Here is an 18,659-nt window from a genome sequence, read left to right as displayed (position 1 = left end):
CGTGCTGGTGGGGGAAGCAGACAGAAAGCATAAGCGAAGCAGGGGAGGACACGGAGACAGAGGCCTGTTTCTGCCCTGCACGAGCACGTGCCCACATTCCCGTGCCTTTTACATTATTTACACGGGGCAGGAAGGAAGGCTCTGATCAGGATGTATCTGAGAGGAGACCTGAAGGAAGTAGAAGGTGAGGCTCCTGTCTTGGGAAGAACCCTCCAGGCAGAGGGAGCAGCAAATATAAAAGATGAGGACAGAAGAGCAACGGAAGCCACAGCCAAAGGAAGTGGGTGACGGAGGTGGCAAGAGAGGGACAGGGAGGGGGTGGGGCCAGATCAGGTGTGGTTGGGGGAGCATTGTGAGGACTGTGCCCAGTTGCAGCAGGTCACCTGCGGGATGGCCCCAGTGATGCTTTCCTCCTAACCAAAAGGATACTGTGGAAATGACTGTGTGTGAATAAGGGGCTGGGCCACAAAGGACACTATGGCTTCCACCTTGTTCTCCTGGACCACTCACTTTGGTCGCCATGTTGTGAGGATGCTCAAGCAGCCTAGTGCTGAGGTCCAGATGGCGAAGAGCTGAGGCCTCCCACCAACAGCCCATACCAATGTGCCCCCCTCCCCACCCCAGGAGGGCAGTGGCAGGGTCTGCTGCAGGGAGAAGGAAGGTGAGCTGTAAGGAAGGAACAGGACTCTGCTGAGTCAGCCCTGGAATGGTCCAGGCAGAGGATGATGTTTGGATGGCAGGTGCAAGGGCAGGTGGAGAGAAGGTCAGATTCCGAATCTGGAAAGTAGCAGACAGAATCTGTTAAAGGCTCGTGTGAGGAAGTACTTGAAAAGAGAGGAGTCAAGAATGAATCCAAGAGTTTTGTCTTGGTCAGTCCAAGAGTGCACCTGCCCTTTCCTGAGACATCTCGTGTTGCTGTGCGAGTCTGTGCTGCCCTGGACACTCATGTGGAGAAGTTGCTTACTGGCAGGTGGATGTCTGGACCTGGGTGTCAGGGAGGGCTCTGGGCTGGAGATGGTGGGGTGGTCAGCTGCTAATTACTACCAGGGCTTCCTCATAGCATAGGTTTCCAAATTGATTGGCAATTCCTTCATTAAAATTCTATCATGGCATTGTTATCTGTCTTCGTTAAACAAATTGAGACGCTTTACCTTTTACTCTGTGTTCTGGGAAAGTTCGTATATCTCAGTAATTTTTGGTTGCTTGAAAATTAGAATAGTTAGAAGGAATGGAAATACGGATATTAAAATAGGTACAGATGAGAAAAGAGGTATGAGGTAATTCTATGTGAATCTTTGTTATTAAATTGGAAACCAGCCAAGAAGTTGAGACATTCTTAAAAACATAAAACTGAAGGGAATTCCCCTGGCGGTCCAGTGGTTAGGACTCGGCACTTTCACTGCCAGGGCCCAGGTTCAATCCCTGGTCAGAGAACTAAACCCTACCGTGCGGCCAAAAAAAAAGAAAAGAAAAACCATGAAATTGAAATAGTGTCGAAAGGAAAAAAATTAGCTATTTAAAAGGCTGCAACGACCCCGCATCATGGCAGGTTCTGCCATCCTCACACTGGTGGCCTTTTGTTACTCAAACATCCCTCCCTCCTGCCACCCTAAAGGGAACACTGGCTGGGCCCTGGTGACCCCACGAGGTCTTTCAACAGATGAGGGACTCTGAGGCCTAACAACTTCGCCCCAGCTCCACACTGGCTGGACAGCACGAGTGCAGGCCCAGACAGGGAGCAGGGTTACTTGGCTGGGCTCCCTGCTGCCCCCCACCCCCAGGAGCTGGGCACTCACAGGCCAGCGAGCAGGTCTGTTTCTCCTTGAGTGTCCTGGGTGGGGGCCAGGCTGCCAGCCCCTTCAGCCAGGATCTGCTGGATCAGGTCTTCATCTGGAGGGAGCAAAATGTGTCAGCCCTGGAGCCTTCCCTCCTCCTGGGGGGAGCTGGGGGACACCACCCTCCCCACCCCTGCTCACCCACCTGAAGCTGAGAAGTATTTGGCAGGTGAGGAGGGGCTGACCAGGGAGAGACTGTCATCCTCTGGGCCCGGCGTGCGGCCCGTCCGGCCCCGGGCCAGCCGCTGCAGGGTGCTGCCCATGACGGACGGGTCACTCAGCAAGTCTGGCCAACTGAGGGTGCCTTCGCTGGATGGCCAGCACACCAGGCTGCAGGCGACAGGTCAGCAAGGGGAGCCCGGAGGACGCGTCTGCACACATACCCAACCCAAGTCCCGTCACACATGGACATGAGGTGCTGCTGAGCAAACATTCCCGGGACAGCCCCACAACACACGGACGAGGACACGTGACGCGGCACATGCGAGGCGCAGCTGACCTATAGGAGAAATGGCTCACGTTTCCTCTAGAGACCCCCACCTTTTAGAATCCTCCACAAATAAGTCATGTTTCATTTGTCCAGCAAAGGCCTGTTGAGAAGCACAGAGGAAACCTGATTCCAGGCTGCCCAGAACACGACCCCATCCGGGCAGGCCCTGGGGAGCCCGCACCTCAGCGCCGAGTCCTGGGAAGGCAAGTACGGAGCTGTCCAGCACAGATGAGTCCAGGCAGCTGTCCATGTCCAGCGCCTGCGGCCCTGCTGGTGTGGGGCTCGGGCCCCCGGCCACCTGCAGGAGAGGCAGGCGGTCAGTGGGAGGCAGCTTGGGCCCCTGCTGTGGGGAGGCATGCTCGCTCCTGGCAGGCAGAGTCTAGAGCAGTGCTCTCCTGGAGAATGTTCTAGATGCACACATTCTACACCTACACTGTCCATCACAGGAACTACTTGCCACATGCCAATACAGAACACCTGAAGTGTGGCTGGTGTAATGGAGAAGCTGAAGTTTTAATTTTATCTAATTTTAATCAACTTAAATATAAACAGCCAGGGACTTCCCTGGTGGCACAGTGGTTAAGAATCTGCCTGCCAATGCAGGGGACACAGGTTCGATCCCTGGTCCGGGAAGATCCCACATGCCGCAGAGCAACTAAGCCCGTGTGCCACAACTACTGAGCCTGTGCTCTAGAGCCCGTGAGCCACAACTACTAAGCCCGCGTGCCACAACTACTGAAGCTTGTGTGCCTAGAGCCCATGCTCCGCAACAAGAGAAGCCACTGCAATGAGAAGCCCGTGGACCAAAACGAAGAGTAGCCCCCACTCGCCGCAACTAGAGAAAGCCTGCACGCAGCAATGAAGACCCAACGCAGCCAAAAAAAATAATAATAATAAAATAAAAAATATATATATATATATAAAAAAAATATATACACACACACACACATATATATAAAAACAGCCACATACGGGAAATTCCCTGGCAGTCTACTGGTTAGGACTCCTTGCTTCCACTGCAGAGGGCGTGGGTTCGATCCCTATTCGGGGAACTAAGATCCTGCATGCCCCATGGCATGGCCAAAAATTTAAAAAAAACAAAAAAAAAAACCCTGCCCCCCCAAAAAAACACAGCCACATACAGCTAATGATGTCCATTCTGGGTTCCTGGGGGAAATGCCACTTGTCATGGCGTATGACCCTTTCTTATGAGACATGGGCATCAGCCAGTTCCCCAGCCAGTCCTGTTTGCTTCAGTGGTGTCAGCAGTGACCCCTGTTCACTCCTGATTCTGACACCCTGCATCTCTCCCCTGGCTCCTGACCCCTCTCTGGCTGCCACACTGAACAGCACAGCCCTTGGCAGGGGCAGCCGTGCCCATGCTCCAGGAGCCCCGCCCACCTTGCTCCGGGACATCCGGAAGAGGAACAGGATGGCCAGGTAGACGGGGTAGACAACCAGGCTGGACACCAGGCCGACGGCGATGGTGTCGATGCTCAGTGGGATCAGACTGGACGCGGGCCTCACACTGTGGCAGGAGAGGAGAGACGGGCCGGCTTGGGGGGTGGGGCAGGAGGGGTTGGGGGTTGGGCAGAGAGAGGGCGTGCCGACCCCCACAGCACCCACCTGTAGGTAGCATCTCCCACAGCACCGTACCACACGGCATTGGCACCCAGGAAGAGGCAGATGAGGAGGACGCAGCACGTGGCTCGCTGGACACGTGTAAAGCGGCTCCGAGGTGGCCGGTCCCACATGGAGAGCCAGACATGTTTGTCAAAGAAGCCGCGCTGCAGTTCGGCCACCAGGAGGCGCTGGAACCGCTGCAGGGCCACATCACCTGGGCGCGGACAGGAGGGCTTCAGGAGATCCCAGGGCCAGGCGCCCCAGCCCCCCACCCCCACCCCATGGCCCCGCCGCCACCGGGGCAGGGCCTTACTTGCCGCCAGCACCTCCTTCTCCACCAGGCCCCCGTTGGCCTCCGTCTCCACTGACAGCCAATCGTTGACCAGGAAGAAGGTGCTGCGGGCATTCTGCAGGTCCCTGACGATGATGTGCTGCAGGAACCAGGCAGGGCTCAGCCCTGCGGAGGGGAGGGGCAGGGTGGTCAGGGCTGGGTGGGGCAGCAGGGGGGTGGGGGCGGCAGCAGCGGGGCCCCCAGACCTTTGTTGTCATGCCACACGCGGATCTTCCACACGCTGCCCAGGCTGTGTGGGGTGGCGATCTGGAAGATGTCCAGGCTGTTGCGGTGGAAGGCTCCGTCCCCATCCAGGTGCCGGTGGCCGCTGCGGCTGTCCGCCCCGTACAGCATGATGCCCACATGAGCTGTGGTCCCTGAAGGATGGAAGAACAGGGGGCAGGACTCTGGGCTTGCCGCCCACCAGACATTGACCCCGGGCGAGTCTGCCCTGACAACCTTCCTTCGACAGGCACAGGCAGCCCCCACCCTGCGGCTCTGATACAAATGGATCTCAGTCACCTCAAACCATTAAATGAATGGCCCCCAGTGACACAATTCAAATGCCAGTTGTGGTGGTGCCTTAACTGCGAGTAACAGCATGGAACGTGAAGGTGGCTGCCAGCCTTCAGTCCGCTACACAAGAGATGCATGTCCTGATGGGTGACATCACCTCTCCCAGAGGCTGCTGGTGACCAGTCACCATACACCTCTCAGTCCCCACACGGACCACCAAGTGCACAGCAGTGTTGCCCCATGTCCCCAGTGATAAACCTACACGACGTTTTATAAAAGTGGTTCATCAACACAGAGGACCAAAAAAAAATTTAAAAATAAGGGGCTTCCCTGGTGGCGCAGTGGTTGAGAGTCCGCCTGCCGATGCAGGGGACACGGGTTTGTGCCCCGGTCCGGGAAGATCCCACATGCCGCGGAGCGGCTGGGCCCGTGAGCCATAGCCGCTAAGCCTGCGCGTCCAGAGCCTGTGCTCCGCAACGGGAGAGGCCACAACAGTGAGAGGCCCGCGTACCATGAAACAAACAAGCAAACAAAATAAATAAATAAAAATAAATAAAATAAATAAATAAAAGAGAGGGACTTCCTTGGTGGCGCAGTGGTTAAGAATCCGCCTGCCAATGCAGAGGACACGGGTCTGAGCCCTGGACCGGGAAGATCCCACATACCATGGAGCAACTAAGCCCGTGTGCCACAACTACTGAGCCTGCGCTCTAGAGCCTGCAAGCCACAACTACTGAGCCCGCGTGCTGCAACTACTGAAGCCTGCACACCTAGAGCCCATGCTCCACAAGAGAAGCCACCACAGTGAGAAAGAAGCCCACGCACCGCAATGAAGAGTAGACCCCCACTCACCTCAGCTAGAGAAAGCCTGCGCAAGCAGCAACGAAGACCCAACGCAGCCAAAAAAAATTAAAAAGACAAAAGAGAGAACCAGGTGACAAAGATGAAAGCACAGCATAGAAATGAAAAATGGTACCAAGGAAGCGAAATTTGCATCAAAGGCAAACACACAACTGAAGAAACAGCCGACCACGGGGCCACTGTCGCTGCCGCTGCCCCAGGGGCTCTGGAGAGGCCGTCGCTGACAGCAAACTCACCAACATGAGTGAGAGCAATAGTTGAGACAAAAAGGATGAAGACGTCACATAGCAATGGATGCCGGCAAAAACTTCACGTGGAAAGAACTCTCAGAGGTACTTCACAGTGAGGAGAGCACGACAAGAGGTCGGCAGCAAAGTGTCCGCTGGCCGAGGCACAAAGATGCCCCCTCGGGTGGCAATTACAGATGAGAAGGCAAGTGCTGCTCAAACTACTCTTGGTAAGTTTCCCACAAAGAAATAAGGCACTTTAGTTCTCAGCGTCTAACGCTTTAGGTTACACTGTACTAACTCCACATCATCAAGTTTCTTCCCACATTTTTAACCAAAATTCAAGAGCTTTTGATGTCTTGAAAACAATCTTTTCACCAGGACGATTTATTACCATTTAATAATCATTTCCCACACCAATCGTCAGGCTGTTCCACCCGGCTGCACACGTCAGCGGCTGCCCACAGGGACTACGAGCCCACTGCATGCCCACAGGTGCAGATGAACGAGCTGCTGCTTGGCACAGCCATGGTGACCCAAACCCCTGCTGGAAGCCACCCCTCTATTACAAGAGTCCCCATCAGGAAGGCAGCCCCCCTCACCTGAGCCCCGGCCCCAGCCGGTCTTGACCAGGATCTCATACTTGAAGCGACCCCCCTTCCCGCAGAACGGGATGACGCGGACCCGGCTGACGTCCAGCTGGTCCAGCTTACGCAGGATCACAGCCGTGACCGCGTAGGTCACCAGGCACACAGTGCACGTCAGCAGGACGATGTAGTTCACGCTTGAGGCTGGCTCCTAGGGAGACAGAGACATCAGGCCCCAGGGGCGCAGCCCAGCCCTCGCCTGCTCAGGGTGGAGCTGGGGCTCCCCAGAAGTCCAAGGATGCAGCACCACTCACGGGGAAGATGAAGTGGACGTGGCTGGGAGGCACAAAGAGACTGGCACCGAAGGCGGTGAGGTGGCGGGTGAGGCAGACAGCCTGGCTGGGCGAGGTCTCCTCTAGGGGCATGAGGCCCTCCGTCCGCCATGCCATCTCCTTCTCGCTGAAGTACTGGCAGAGGGACGTGTACAGACCCACGGACACCTCCAGTGCTGACCATCGGAAGTGGCTGGTCAGGTTCAGGTAGTAGCTCGCGCCCAGATCTCTGGTCCTGGGAGAATTGGGGGTGTCATGGCCAGACCTGGCCTGGCCCGCTCCCCAAACCCCACGGGGAGCCCCTGGGCCCTGGCACGTACGGATCCGACCATGTCCACCTACCCTCAGAGACCAGCCCCACCCCGCCAACAAGTCCCACTGCTCCCAGGTCCAGGGCAGGACGTGCTCACCCCGGGGCGATGAAAAAGGTGTAAGGCCTGTGGTCGTCGCCTGCCAGGACCTCCAGGCTGATCCTCCTGCTGGCGGAGCAGTTGTGCTCGTTGGGCCAGGGCATAGCGTGCAGGTAGGCAGCCAGGTAGGGCTCAGGCTCCTCCGGCAGGTAGTGCTCTGTGGGTGGCATGTGCAGGCTCAGACCCCTGCTCGGGCAGCTCACACACCCCAGGGGACAACCCCAGAAGCCCTCCCCAGCCACCCCGCTGTCCTCCAGCCAGGCCCCCAGGGCTCCATGAAGCAGGAGACAGACTTTACCGAAGGCCATGAGGTGGGGGTGCCCGCGAGAAACACCTGTTCACCTGGCCACCCCACTGCCCCACACAGGCTGGGCCACAGGAAGGAAGAGGAGGCCGCCCACCGAGGGCCCCGCTATGCCACGCACCGTTCAGCACCATGAAAGTAAGCTGCAGGTGAAGCCCGGCCTCAGGGTTGCTGTTCTCGGGGGTGACCACGACACTGACTGAGGCCTGGGGCTGGACGATGGCGGAGCCAGCAGGGATGCGGTGACCCAGGGCAGCCTGGTCTGAGTTGTTGGGCACCTTCACGGTGATGGCGCGCTCTGAGGCCAGCTGCCCAATGGGGATCTGGGTGCCGGCCTGTGTCTGGAAAGCCATGGACGCCACCTTGGTGGAGACAGTGTAGTTGCTGATGTAGCCAAAGGGGAAGGGGTTGGAGTCGACGAGGAGGATGAGTTGCACCACATCACTGAGGTTGGACAGGGCCCCGCTGAAGGCTGTGGGGATGGAGAAGTGGCAGCCGGGGCCCGAGGCGTCGCCCTGGCACAGCAGACTCAGTGGATCCGAGCGCTTGCCCTGTGCCACGATCTCTTCACCCGCCAGGGTCAGGGGCTCCTCGTTGAGCACACGGGAGCGCATGAGGATACCCATGAGGGCCGATGAGAGCTGGTAGGCCCTGGACGCCACCAGTAGTGACGGCGGCTCTGCCCCCAGCTCCGAGGGCTGTGGGCCCTGCACGTCCGAGCTGGCCAGGTGGATGAGGTCACCTACGGATAGGAGAGATTAGGCAGAGAAGTGGGGAGAGGGATCATGGGGAAAGGTTGGGGGGAGAGGTCCGGTTTGGGGAGAGGTCTGGTGGGGGGAGAGGTGACAGAGAGGTTGGGGGAGAGGTTGGGGGGAGAGGTCCGGTGGGGGGCAGAGATTGGAAGGGGGGTAGAGGTGGGGGAAAGGTGGGGGAAGGTCCGGGGAGCAGCAGGAACCCACACCTGTGATGTTGAGGATGCTGTCGGCAATGGCAGTGGGCGTCCCAGTGCCCGCAGCGGTCTCAGCCTGCAGGATGCGCATCATGCTCTCTAGCTTGTGCAGTGTCTTCTTCAGGCACGAGCGGCACACGAATTCCCAGCTGGACACCTGCAAGGAGCCCATCACCATGTCCAGCCCCACTCCAGCCCGGCTGACCCAGGCCAGGTAGGGGCCACTCAGCAGCAGCTCCCCCCATTTCTGCCCCTCAGCCCAGCTTGGCTCCGCCATGCTCGCTGTGATCCTGGAGCAGCCTCTGTGACAGCGGCCTCCCCACCTCCGTGGAGCTGTTCCAAACCACCTTTCATGTTGTAGCTGGAAAATCCATGCCAAACACGGCTACACCCATGGGCATCTCTGCCAGGAGCCCTTCAGTGGCTCTTCCCCACACACAGGCAGAGTTCAAGGTAATGTGGCCCCAATGGCCACCCCGGCCACACACACAGCCAAGTAAGCCATGTCGCAGACAGGACAACCCCCACCCAGAAAACCTTCCCCTCCCTTCTCCTCCACAAGGCCTCGGCAGCAATCCCCTGCCACCCTGAGCACAGTCCCCCCGCCCCGCCGTCAAGACAGAGCCCAGCCCAGCCTGGCTGCTGAGTCCTAGGCGAGGGTGGCGGAGTCAGGTGTAACCACAGGCTCACAGGCGAGAGTACAAAACAGCCTCGCCCCTCCCCACACCTGGGCCTTGTGCCCTGGACCCCTGCAGGGTCACCCTGGGGGGCACCCGTGGCTCATGCTGGGACAGCTGAGAACGGGCACGTGGCCACACAGACTTGGCTAGGAAAGGAGCTCTCAGGTCGTCAGGGTTGGGGGCCCAGGGCTGCCGCAGGACCTGTGTCTCGTCCTACCGTGCACTGGGCTAGGGCGGCTGCAACCTGCTGGATGTCGTCCACGGTGTTGACCCGCAGGGAGACCAGGGTCTCAGTGACGTTCTTGCGTATCTGGGCGCGCAGCTGCCGCCTGGGGTCTGGCTCTGCCACCATGGCCAGGGCCTGCTCGTACTGCAGGCACAGGGGAGCCGTCAGCAGGAGATAGGCAGTCCCACCTACAGTGCAGGCTGACCAAGGGCAGGCATCTCGGCTGCTGCCTAACACCAGCGGCGACTCGAGCCCTGTGTCAAGGGCAAAAGGGGTATTCCCCAGGACCCCACGTGGGGGCTATGGGCACGAGGAGAGGAGGAGGCAGCCTGGCACTGGGGAGGGCCCCGCAAGTGGGTGCTGCTGGGAGCAGGAGTGGTGCCGAGGCCCTGGTAAGGAGAGGGGGTCTGGGCCACCCCCAGCACAGAGGCCAGTGCAGGAGGGGCTCCTCAGCTGCACTGACCTCATTGAGCACAGCGACGAGGGCCAGCGAGTACTCGATGACGTGCTGGGGGTCGGCCTGGCGCAGCAGCCCAGGCAGCGTGCTCTCTGTGAGGCTGTACAGCCAGGGCGTGAGATCTGGGGGGCCGTCGGGGGACTCTCCGGGGGGCTCTGGCAGGGTGATGGCCAGAGACCTGTGGGCAGAGGCTGTGGATGAACAGGTGGCGGGTCCCCCTCCCACCCCCAGCCAGGCCCTGTTCCACGGGCACAGGCTCACCTGTTGAGGGCGACCACGGCGGCACCCAGCTGGTCCTGCACAACCACAGCCAGGCCCACCACAAAGTGGGGCGCAAAGCCAGGTGGCAGCACAGCCCCATAGGTGGAGAGGCTGCCCTTGTAGACACAGAACTCCTCGCAGTGGCCCTGGTGACAGCGCCGTAGCAGCAGGGCATACACCAGTGGAGCACCCGCGTCCTCCTCGTCCTGCCAGCCTGTGGGACCCCAGGGCATCAGCGGGGTCCCAATGTGCCCCCCATCACCAGGGCCTGTGGGCCGTACTCACCCACACACTCGAAGTGCACCTTGGTGGTGAGGGCGCGCACGGCCTCGAGCGGGAAGAGGCGGCAGGAGCCCCCCAGTGGAGGGCGGTTCGGGGCAAGATGGATGGAGGCGCAGCCCTGCTCCTGGCCCAAGCGGCCCAGCACCGTGAGCGTGAATGTGTAGCCCTCGCCGTCCCGTAGCACACCGCGCCGCACCACCAGCCGCATGCCCGCACTGCCCGTGGACGTGGTTGTCTCATCCAGCACCAGTGTCTCATTGCTAAAGCTGCGCGCGGCCCAGCGCTGAGAGGGCACCCAGATCACAGGTGCTCAGGGGCGGGTCTCCCCCAGGCCCACCAACTTTGGTCCCCACCCGGGGCCCCCTGCTCACCCCGTGCTCGGAGCCCCCGCCACAGTTGTCACAGCGGCCCTCCAGGTACACGTAGGAGCTGCGGCTCACCGCGTACACCGCCTGCGCCTTGCAGGACACACACTCCAAGGACACGATGGGTACCCGGCCACTCCGGATCAGCACCTGGAGGCCGGGCAGGATTAGAGAGAGGCATGCCCACCCTGGCCAGGAGCCTCCGGATTGCGGCTCTGCTCCTGAGGCCCAGACCCTTGAGTCTGCCCTGTGTGGTGGGTGGTAGCGAAACCCATGGAAGAGCAGGGCCCCTGCCCCTGCCATTCTCCCACCTGCAGAAGCTCCTCTCAGACCCAGCCAACTCCTAAGTCAGCCCGAAGCCCAGGTTCTGTGGGGCCATGAGCTCAGCCCTCACCCAGGATGTTTGTATCGTTTTGTGACTCCTAGGATTGGCGAGGGACAGGGGAGGAGGATAGGGGGAGGAGGAAATTTAATGAAGTGCAGACCATGATGGGCTTATTTTCTGCAGCACCCCGGGCCGGTCTTGGGCCTGGCACACAGCAGGCACTCAACAGGTGCTCAGCTACAAACGGATAAACAGAGGCGTGAAGGTACAGATGGACTAGTGTCCGCGTGGGGACAAGCATAGCTCAGCTCAGCGCAGCCCCGTCTGAGCCTCCCACTGCTCTCTGCACTGGGGGCAGGGCCCACATCAGACAGCCCCAAACAGCCACTCCAGGCAGAAACCTGGCACGGGGGATGGACACCCCATCCCAGGCACCAGCAGGGCCTGATGCACCCACTCCTGTTACAGCAGCAGGAGTGGTGCCATGGGGCCAAGCATACGTGGTCCTGACCGCCTGGCAGCTTAGGGAGGGAGAGAGAGCGTGCTCCACACACAGGCAAGAACAGGCCCTCCTCATTCAGGGAGGGGACACCATGCTCTGGGGAAGGGACGTGTCTCCTCGCTGATGGCCTTCAGTGCTGCGCGGACAGTGAATTTCTCACAACCCACTAGGGCCTGTGCTGTGCCTCTAAGCTTTGTGCACAGCTATGGCCTTTTTGGAAGAAAGCAATGCCAGAGGAGCATCTTGTTAAGTAGAATTAACATCAAGGGTAATAATGACTTAAAACCAATAGCTTCTAGAAGTACTAAAACAAAAAACCAAAAAACCAAAAAAACCTGAAAAATGGATGCTCGGGGACTTCCCTGGTGGCACAGTGGTTAAGAATCTGCCTGCCAATGCAGGGGTCACGGGTTCGGGCCCTGGCCCGGGAAGATCCCACATGCCGCGGAGCAGCTAAGCCCATGTGCCACAACTATTGAGCCTGTGCTCTAGAGCCCGTGAGCCACAACTACTGAGCCCGTGTGCCACAACTACTGAAGTCCACATGTCTAGAGCCCGTGCTCCACAACAAGAGAAGCCACCACAATGAGAAGCCTGCGCACCCCAACAAAGAGTAGCTCCCACTCACCGCAACTAGAGAAAGCCCACACGCGGCAACAAAGACCCAACGCAGCCAAAGATAATTAAAAAAAAAAAAAGGGTACTCGGTACTATGTGCAGGCAGGGGCCCTGTGCACTCAGCCTCTCTGGCAGTCCCCCCCACCCTGGAGGCCAGTAGCTCCACCCAGGGCTGGGCCAGGGCAGCACCCACCGTCTGGTTGGTGACCTCCTCCTTGCGGCCTGCCTTCCATACGGTCAGGTTGAAGGTATACTCCACACCGGCTTGCAGACGCTCCCGGGGGATGGTGACCACGCTGCTCCCACGGGGCCCGAAGTTCAGCGCACACCCGCCAGTCTCACTCTGCAGACCGTAACGGGGCCAGGGAGGGGGTGCGCACGGGTTGAGATCCTAGGCCTGCCTCCAATTAGATCCTGGCCCGGGGACGGCTGGGAAGACCCCTCCCCCTGCTGGGATCGAGCCCACCAGGCACTCAGACATATCAAGCAGACCCAAGAGCCTGCCAGCCTCATCCACACAAACGACCTAAGGGGGATTAGGAGAACAATTGCCCCGCCATGTGACTGACCTGCGTCGAGGCCACGCAGGCCCAGTGGAAGCTGAGTGGCGTCTGGTCACCGTCCTCCAGGTTGGGGTCATAGGACTTGCTCCCATCCAGCACCAGGTCCTGAGAGTCCGACCACACACGGTAGGAGCCACCCTCGACAATGGGCACCAGGCGCTCAGGGGCCACTGTCACATTGGCCTGGATGCTCCGTGCCAGCGGTGTGTCCCCAAACGACACCACGAACACAAAGCAGTAGTGGCCCACAGGCAGCACCATCCGTGGCACCACCAGCTGGGGCCGGCTCACATCCACACTGGGCAGGGTCACCTGGGCCATGCGCCCAGGCCGCTGGCAGCTGGTGGCACGGTACACCTCCCAGCGGTACTCAGTCTGGTACGTGACGCAGTCACGCAGGTCGATGTGGGCCTCCAGGTAGTTGCGCTGGGAGCGCCGCATAAGTACCTGTGGGGGCAGGGCCACATCCACCTCGGGCTCCCTGCAGGCCAGCACGTGGACGGTGACCGTGGTCTGCGCCACAAAGAAGCTCACCAGGTTGGAGGCGTTCACCTCCACACGGTAGTCCCCAGGCTGCAGGTAGGAGTGAGCCACCCAGGGAACCTCCGTGTCCTCTGCCAGGGCCCCGTCCCCAAAGTCCCAGTGATAGGCCACACGCCGGGGGCTGGGGCTCGTGGCAGCCTCGAAGCGGGCCGAGCGGTTGGTGAAGCAGCGGCCGCTGCGCAGCGCCACGTGCTGAATGACGTCCTGGACATCAATCATGAGCGTGTGGTTTACGCCGCCCAGCTCATTGAAGGCTCGCACGTGGATCTCCAGCAGCCCTGCGGCCACGGGAGTATAGGTGACGTCGCGACCCGACAGGATGACCAGTGAGTCTCCCTGAACCTTCTGCAGCGAGAAGTACCACGCGTAGGCAACACGGGAACCCCGCTGCACCCGGGCCGTGAAGTTCCTCTCGGCGCCCGTGGCGATGGCCGGCTCGCAGCAGTCGGGCACCTGGAGCCCACCCACGGCCTCCAGCACTGAGACACGCACCTGCGCCTGCACCCGGCTTACGTGGTTCTCGGCCTGGATGCTCACCGTGTAGTCCCCGAGCCGGGGGAAGCTGCGGGAAAAGTGGGGCCCGGGGAGCACCTCGAGGCCAGCCCCACTGACCTGTAGGTGGAAGCTGACGGCCGAGCCTGCAGCCAGCAGGATCTGAAAGTGAACCAGCTGCCCGGGCTCCACCACCTTCCTGCTGGCCCATAGCACCAGGCCCACGATGGGCTCCTCCACCGTGAGGTTGTGTGTGGCCACGACCCAGCTGACTGCGTTGGAGGCATTGAGCTGAATGGAAAAGGTGCCGGCGTCGGGGAGGACCACGGCGATGTGTTGGCCATGCCTGCTGCCACCTGGCACGGCCCAGCACCAGCTCACGTTGGTGCCCGAGGCCAGCTGCCCCCAGAAAGGCACGGTGGAACTGGCCACCACAAAGCTGCAGTCCAGTTCACCAGCCCTGATGCTGAGGCCACTGACAGGCACCTGCACAGCCACCTCAATGCTGGCGTTGGCTGAGCCCAGTTGGTTCTTGGCCATGACTGTGACTAGGTACAGGCCGGGGCTGGGAAAGGTGTGGGTGGTGGATGGCTCTGGGGTCTCCCAGCCCAGCCCTTCCTCCAGGGACCAGGTGTAAGTGACGCCACTGCCACCAGCCAGCTCAGCGCGGAGGGCGACACTTGCATTGACAGCCACCGGGTTTGGGGAGGCAGTGGCGGCCAGCCACCCCACAGGCTCCACGAAGTTCACGGTGCGATTGGCCGAGGCGCTGCCCAGCATGTTGGTGGCCCGCAGCTGGACGTGGTAGGTGCCAGCCTCGAGCACGGTGAGTGAGAAGGTTTTGCCGCTGCCAGCCAGGGCCAGGCCACTGTCCCGCTGAGCGGTCCAGCTGTAGGAGATGTTGGTACCATCCCTGACTGCGGCCTGCAGCTGCAGCGTGCGGTTGGTGGGGAAGCAGCAGCTACTGCCACCGCCCGCCACCTGCAGCCCCTCGATGTGCTGCAGGACATAGATGAAGATGTTGTCCTGGGCGGCGCCCACCTCATTCTCAGCCGTGACAATGATGTTGAAGGTGCCAACAGACCGGAAGGTGTAGGAGATGGTGGGGCCCCCAGGGATGGGCGTGCAGCGGTCACAGAGGACCCAGGAGTAATGCACGTCACTGCCCGCCTCCAGGGAGGTGCTGAAGCTCACGCTGCCGTTCAGGGGTACCACCGTGCGGCTGGCGTTGACACTGAGCCCCCGCACACGCCGCTGCACGGTGACATTCAGCTGGGCCTCCCCACGGCTCACCTCGTTCCAGCCAGACACCCTGACGGGGAAGCAGCCCGTGCTGCTGTAGGCGTGGGTGACCGCAGGGCCCTGGAGCCGCCCGCCATCCCCCAGCTCCCACAGGTAGGTGGCGGGGTGCCCACGTCCCACAGCAGAGAACAGGTAGGGCTGCTGCAGCTCCAGCACATGGGAGCCATTGACCCTGATGCCTGTGAGATCCACGGGCTCCTGCACCTCCACGAGTGCCGAGTCATTGGCAGCTGAGATGTTGTTGGACACGGTGACGGTCACCAGGTAGGAACCTGAGTCCCAGTAGGTGAATGTGCCCTCGGGGCCCCCGACGCGGGCAGCGGCATCCTCAGTGCCAAAGTCCCAGGTGTAGCGGTAGGGGAATGGGGGCCAGGCACAGGCAACTAGCCGGGCTGCGTCCCCGACCCGCACGAACTGCCTCTCGGGCCACATGGTGATGTTGCCCACCTCGGGCTCCACGCAGATGCTGCTGAAGTAATGCGCCTTATTCACGTGGCTCGACAGGACCAGCGCCAGGGGGAATGTACCGCTACGTGTGAAATTGTGCATCACTGTCGGGTCCCCCCGGACGGTTGTGTTGGACGAGCCATCCCCGAAGGTCCAGTCGAAGATGTAGTTGGTAGGGTTCCCAGTGACGTGGGCTGTGAGCTGGGCGTGGGGCTGGGTGGGGATGCAGGCTGTAGGGTCGATCCACAGCACCTCCAGGACGAAGACCTGTATGGGCAGGCTCCGGGCCAGGTTTCCAGTGGGGCTGGACGCGCCCACGGTCACTGTGCAGTTCTGCGCCCGCAGGTACACGTGCTCTACTGTGGCCTCAGGGCCCATGAGCACTGTGCCGTCCCCCATGTCGAAAGTCCATGTGACGTTGTCGCCCGAATCCAGGGTGGCGCTGACCACCACGGGTGCACCCTGCTCCACGGCCGGGCTCAGGCTCACGGTCAGGCCACGGAGCTCCTCGAAGACACGGACGCTGATGCTCGCCACTGTACTACTCACCGTGTTGTTGACCTCCAGTCGGATGTGGTATGCGCCCCTCGAGGCGAACGTGTGGTTGACCTCTGGCTGGGGCTGTATTACATCTGGGGAGCCATCCCCGAAATCCCACGTGTACAGGACACCCCCAGGCGAGGGAAGCGGGTGCGGGAAGAAGGTGACAGGCCAGCCAGCCACCAGGACCCGGCTGCCCGCAGCCACGGCCACGGCAGGCAGGGTGGCGCGCACACTCACAGGCACCTGCTGCGTCAGGTTCTCGAAGGTACTGGACACGAGCAGGGTCAGGTTGTATTCACCTGGCAGACAGGCCCAGAATGGGGACGGGGACGGGGACGGGGCCGGGGCCGCCGCCACCACCTACTCAGCAGAACCCCTCCTAACCCCGTGCTGTGGGCAGGGGCCTAGGGTGGGGGTGAGGCGCAAAGCAGGGCCCCAGTTATAACATGAACAGAGAACGCCCTTGGACCCAGGCCCGGGTGCTCTCAGCACAGGGCAAGTCGCAGGGCTGAGGCAGAAAGATGAAGAGCAACCATCTCCAGGTACAACTGCCCTTGGGGTGACAGGGCAGGCATAGGTGCAGGGCTGAGATCACAGGAACAGGGCTGGGATCATAGGGGCACCACTGTTTACTCTGCATTTCTGTGTGTGAGGCTTCTGGAATTTCAAAACTGACTAAAAGGAACCTTCCCTTCTCCCCCAAAAAAGGCTCAGGGAAGGAGTCAGGAGGGGATAGAAGGGTCCGGTTTCTGGCCGGCAGACTTGAATCATGGGTCTCAGAGGCCTAGTCCACCCCTCAACCCTGGACATCCCTTCTTCACCCCAGTGAGGGCCCTGCGCCAACAGCCCAGGCTGGATCCCGGGAGGCAGGACCAAGGGGGGCTGTCCCCCAGGGAGGGGCTGTCCCCGGGGCAGGGCTCACCCAAGCTGGAGGCTGGCAGGGCAGCAGGCCTGCCCCTTACCTGGGACAGTGTAGGTATGTGTGATGTTGTGCTCCACCAGCACCTGGGCCACTGTGGGGTCTGGGACCTGGAAGGACTCGTTGTATGGAGGCTTGAACTGGCCGATCACCTGCTCCCCATCCCCGAAGGTCCACCTGCCAGGGCAGCGAGCAGGCAAGTGAGCAGGCTAGGAGGGAGGGGTAGGAGGGAGGGAGGGAGGGAGGGGGAGGGAGGGGGAGGGAGGGGGAGGGAGGGGGAGGGAGGGCCCGGCTGTAGCCCCTTTCCTTGCACCTCCTTTCAGGGTACCACCCGCCCTGCTGCAGCCCCCCAGCCGCTCCCAATGTCCTATGTACCCAGCACGTCCTGACAGATGAGGAGGTGGAGGCTGGGGCCCCACCCAGGGCCCAGCACACTCACAGAAAGGCCACCTCCATGGCCGAGTCCACCAGCACATCAGCCGCCAGCGCCAGCGTGGCATTGGGGGGCAGCACGGGCGGCACCGCAGACACCCGCAGGCCCCGCATCCTGTGCATCCGCTCGACGGTGACGTTGTAGTTCACGGTGACGTTGCTCACGTGGTTGGAGGCCGTCAGCTGTGGGGACAGGCGGCAGTGAGCAGGCCACCAGCCGGCCACAGGGCAGCGTGGACAGAGCCCCTCCCCGCACTCACCCACAGCTGCCACGGGGTCCTCGGGAGCAAAGCAGAGCAGAAGGCACAGGTGAGCAGCAGACAGCCCAGCCCCCGCCCCACCCACCCCCACCCTACTCTCCACCCTGTGCCCACGCCCCCCGCCCACCGAGAGCTTGAAGACGGCGGCGCTCTGGTAGATGACGTTGAAGACCACATTGTGGAAGGTCAGGGACTGCTTGTCATCAATGGTCCAGCGGAAGACCACATCCGAGCCAGCCTCCACCACGGGGCTGTACCTCTGCGGAAGGGCACAGCGTCAGCTGGCCATGGTCCTGCCCCAGCCCAGGGTCTTTGGGGGACCAACTGTGCCCTCAACCCACGTCTATCCGCCTGGACATAGCTCCCTATGGGGCTTCCCTCTAGGCTAAGGAGGCCACATAGTGCGGGGCTGAGCCTGGGCTTGGTTACATCCTGACCTCTCTGTACCTCAGTTTCTTTATCTGTAAAATAAACCCAACACCCGTTGGGTTGGGCCAACCCACCTCAGTCTGTGCACCCCCATCCCAGGGCTCCTGCTCAGGCCCCCATAGCTGGACAGCACAGTGCCGTTTGGGAAGGCACGTGAGTCTCAATGGGCCTCATGGTTCTGAATGTTTACCTGAGTCACCTGATAGAACAGGTGTGAACAGGGAAGCCGGGGAAGGGGACACAACCACCCAACAGCTCCTGTGCTAAGGCTGCAGAACTGGTGGCTGCCTTATGTGAGGTGGGTACTCCCAGGACAGGGACAGGACAGCCACTCCCGGAGTGGCACCAACAGTGGCCGGGTGGCATCAGATCCCAACCTCAAAAAGCGCTCACTTTAGCCAGGTGGGAACACAGCAGGGCCCCAAAAACACACCCAGGATCAGCAAGGTCAGAGGTGGGTGGAGAGTTCGACAATTCGTGCAGGAAATGTGAGAGCAAAAAGAAGCATTTTCAGAGCAACTGTTTCACAGGTGACTTCCCCAGTAACT

At 60.9% G+C, this 18,659-nt stretch overlaps 1 protein-coding gene across 1 annotated transcript in view; it reads right to left on the bottom strand.

Moving 5' to 3' along the window:
• PKD1 (polycystin 1, transient receptor potential channel interacting) overlaps nucleotides 1-18,659 on the bottom strand; it is a 49,493-nt gene that overhangs the window by 8,148 nt on the left and 22,686 nt on the right. The window contains exons 12-34 of the mRNA XM_022594510.2: nucleotides 17,810-17,941; nucleotides 17,430-17,605; nucleotides 17,034-17,167; nucleotides 12,751-16,370; nucleotides 12,375-12,524; nucleotides 10,743-10,886; nucleotides 10,375-10,654; nucleotides 10,090-10,303; nucleotides 9,835-10,006; nucleotides 9,363-9,515; nucleotides 8,478-8,622; nucleotides 7,638-8,258; nucleotides 7,213-7,369; nucleotides 6,785-7,037; nucleotides 6,486-6,681; nucleotides 4,486-4,656; nucleotides 4,262-4,405; nucleotides 3,952-4,162; nucleotides 3,727-3,853; nucleotides 2,507-2,623; nucleotides 2,376-2,425; nucleotides 1,981-2,165; nucleotides 1,797-1,890 (exon numbers count right to left, since the gene is read on the bottom strand). Of these exons, the coding sequence (XP_022450218.2) occupies nucleotides 1,797-1,890; nucleotides 1,981-2,165; nucleotides 2,376-2,425; nucleotides 2,507-2,623; nucleotides 3,727-3,853; nucleotides 3,952-4,162; nucleotides 4,262-4,405; nucleotides 4,486-4,656; nucleotides 6,486-6,681; nucleotides 6,785-7,037; nucleotides 7,213-7,369; nucleotides 7,638-8,258; nucleotides 8,478-8,622; nucleotides 9,363-9,515; nucleotides 9,835-10,006; nucleotides 10,090-10,303; nucleotides 10,375-10,654; nucleotides 10,743-10,886; nucleotides 12,375-12,524; nucleotides 12,751-16,370; nucleotides 17,034-17,167; nucleotides 17,430-17,605; nucleotides 17,810-17,941 (7,646 nt within the window). The remainder of the gene's footprint in view (nucleotides 1-1,796; nucleotides 1,891-1,980; nucleotides 2,166-2,375; nucleotides 2,426-2,506; nucleotides 2,624-3,726; nucleotides 3,854-3,951; nucleotides 4,163-4,261; nucleotides 4,406-4,485; nucleotides 4,657-6,485; nucleotides 6,682-6,784; nucleotides 7,038-7,212; nucleotides 7,370-7,637; nucleotides 8,259-8,477; nucleotides 8,623-9,362; nucleotides 9,516-9,834; nucleotides 10,007-10,089; nucleotides 10,304-10,374; nucleotides 10,655-10,742; nucleotides 10,887-12,374; nucleotides 12,525-12,750; nucleotides 16,371-17,033; nucleotides 17,168-17,429; nucleotides 17,606-17,809; nucleotides 17,942-18,659) is intronic.

Source organism: Delphinapterus leucas, chromosome 15 (genome assembly GCF_059928025.1).
Source record: "Delphinapterus leucas isolate spDelLeu-1000000601 "Yukka" chromosome 15, BTC_Dleu_Yukka2, whole genome shotgun sequence".
Taxonomy (NCBI): domain Eukaryota; kingdom Metazoa; phylum Chordata; class Mammalia; order Artiodactyla; family Monodontidae; genus Delphinapterus; species Delphinapterus leucas.
This window is presented reverse-complemented; position numbering and strand designations above follow the sequence as displayed.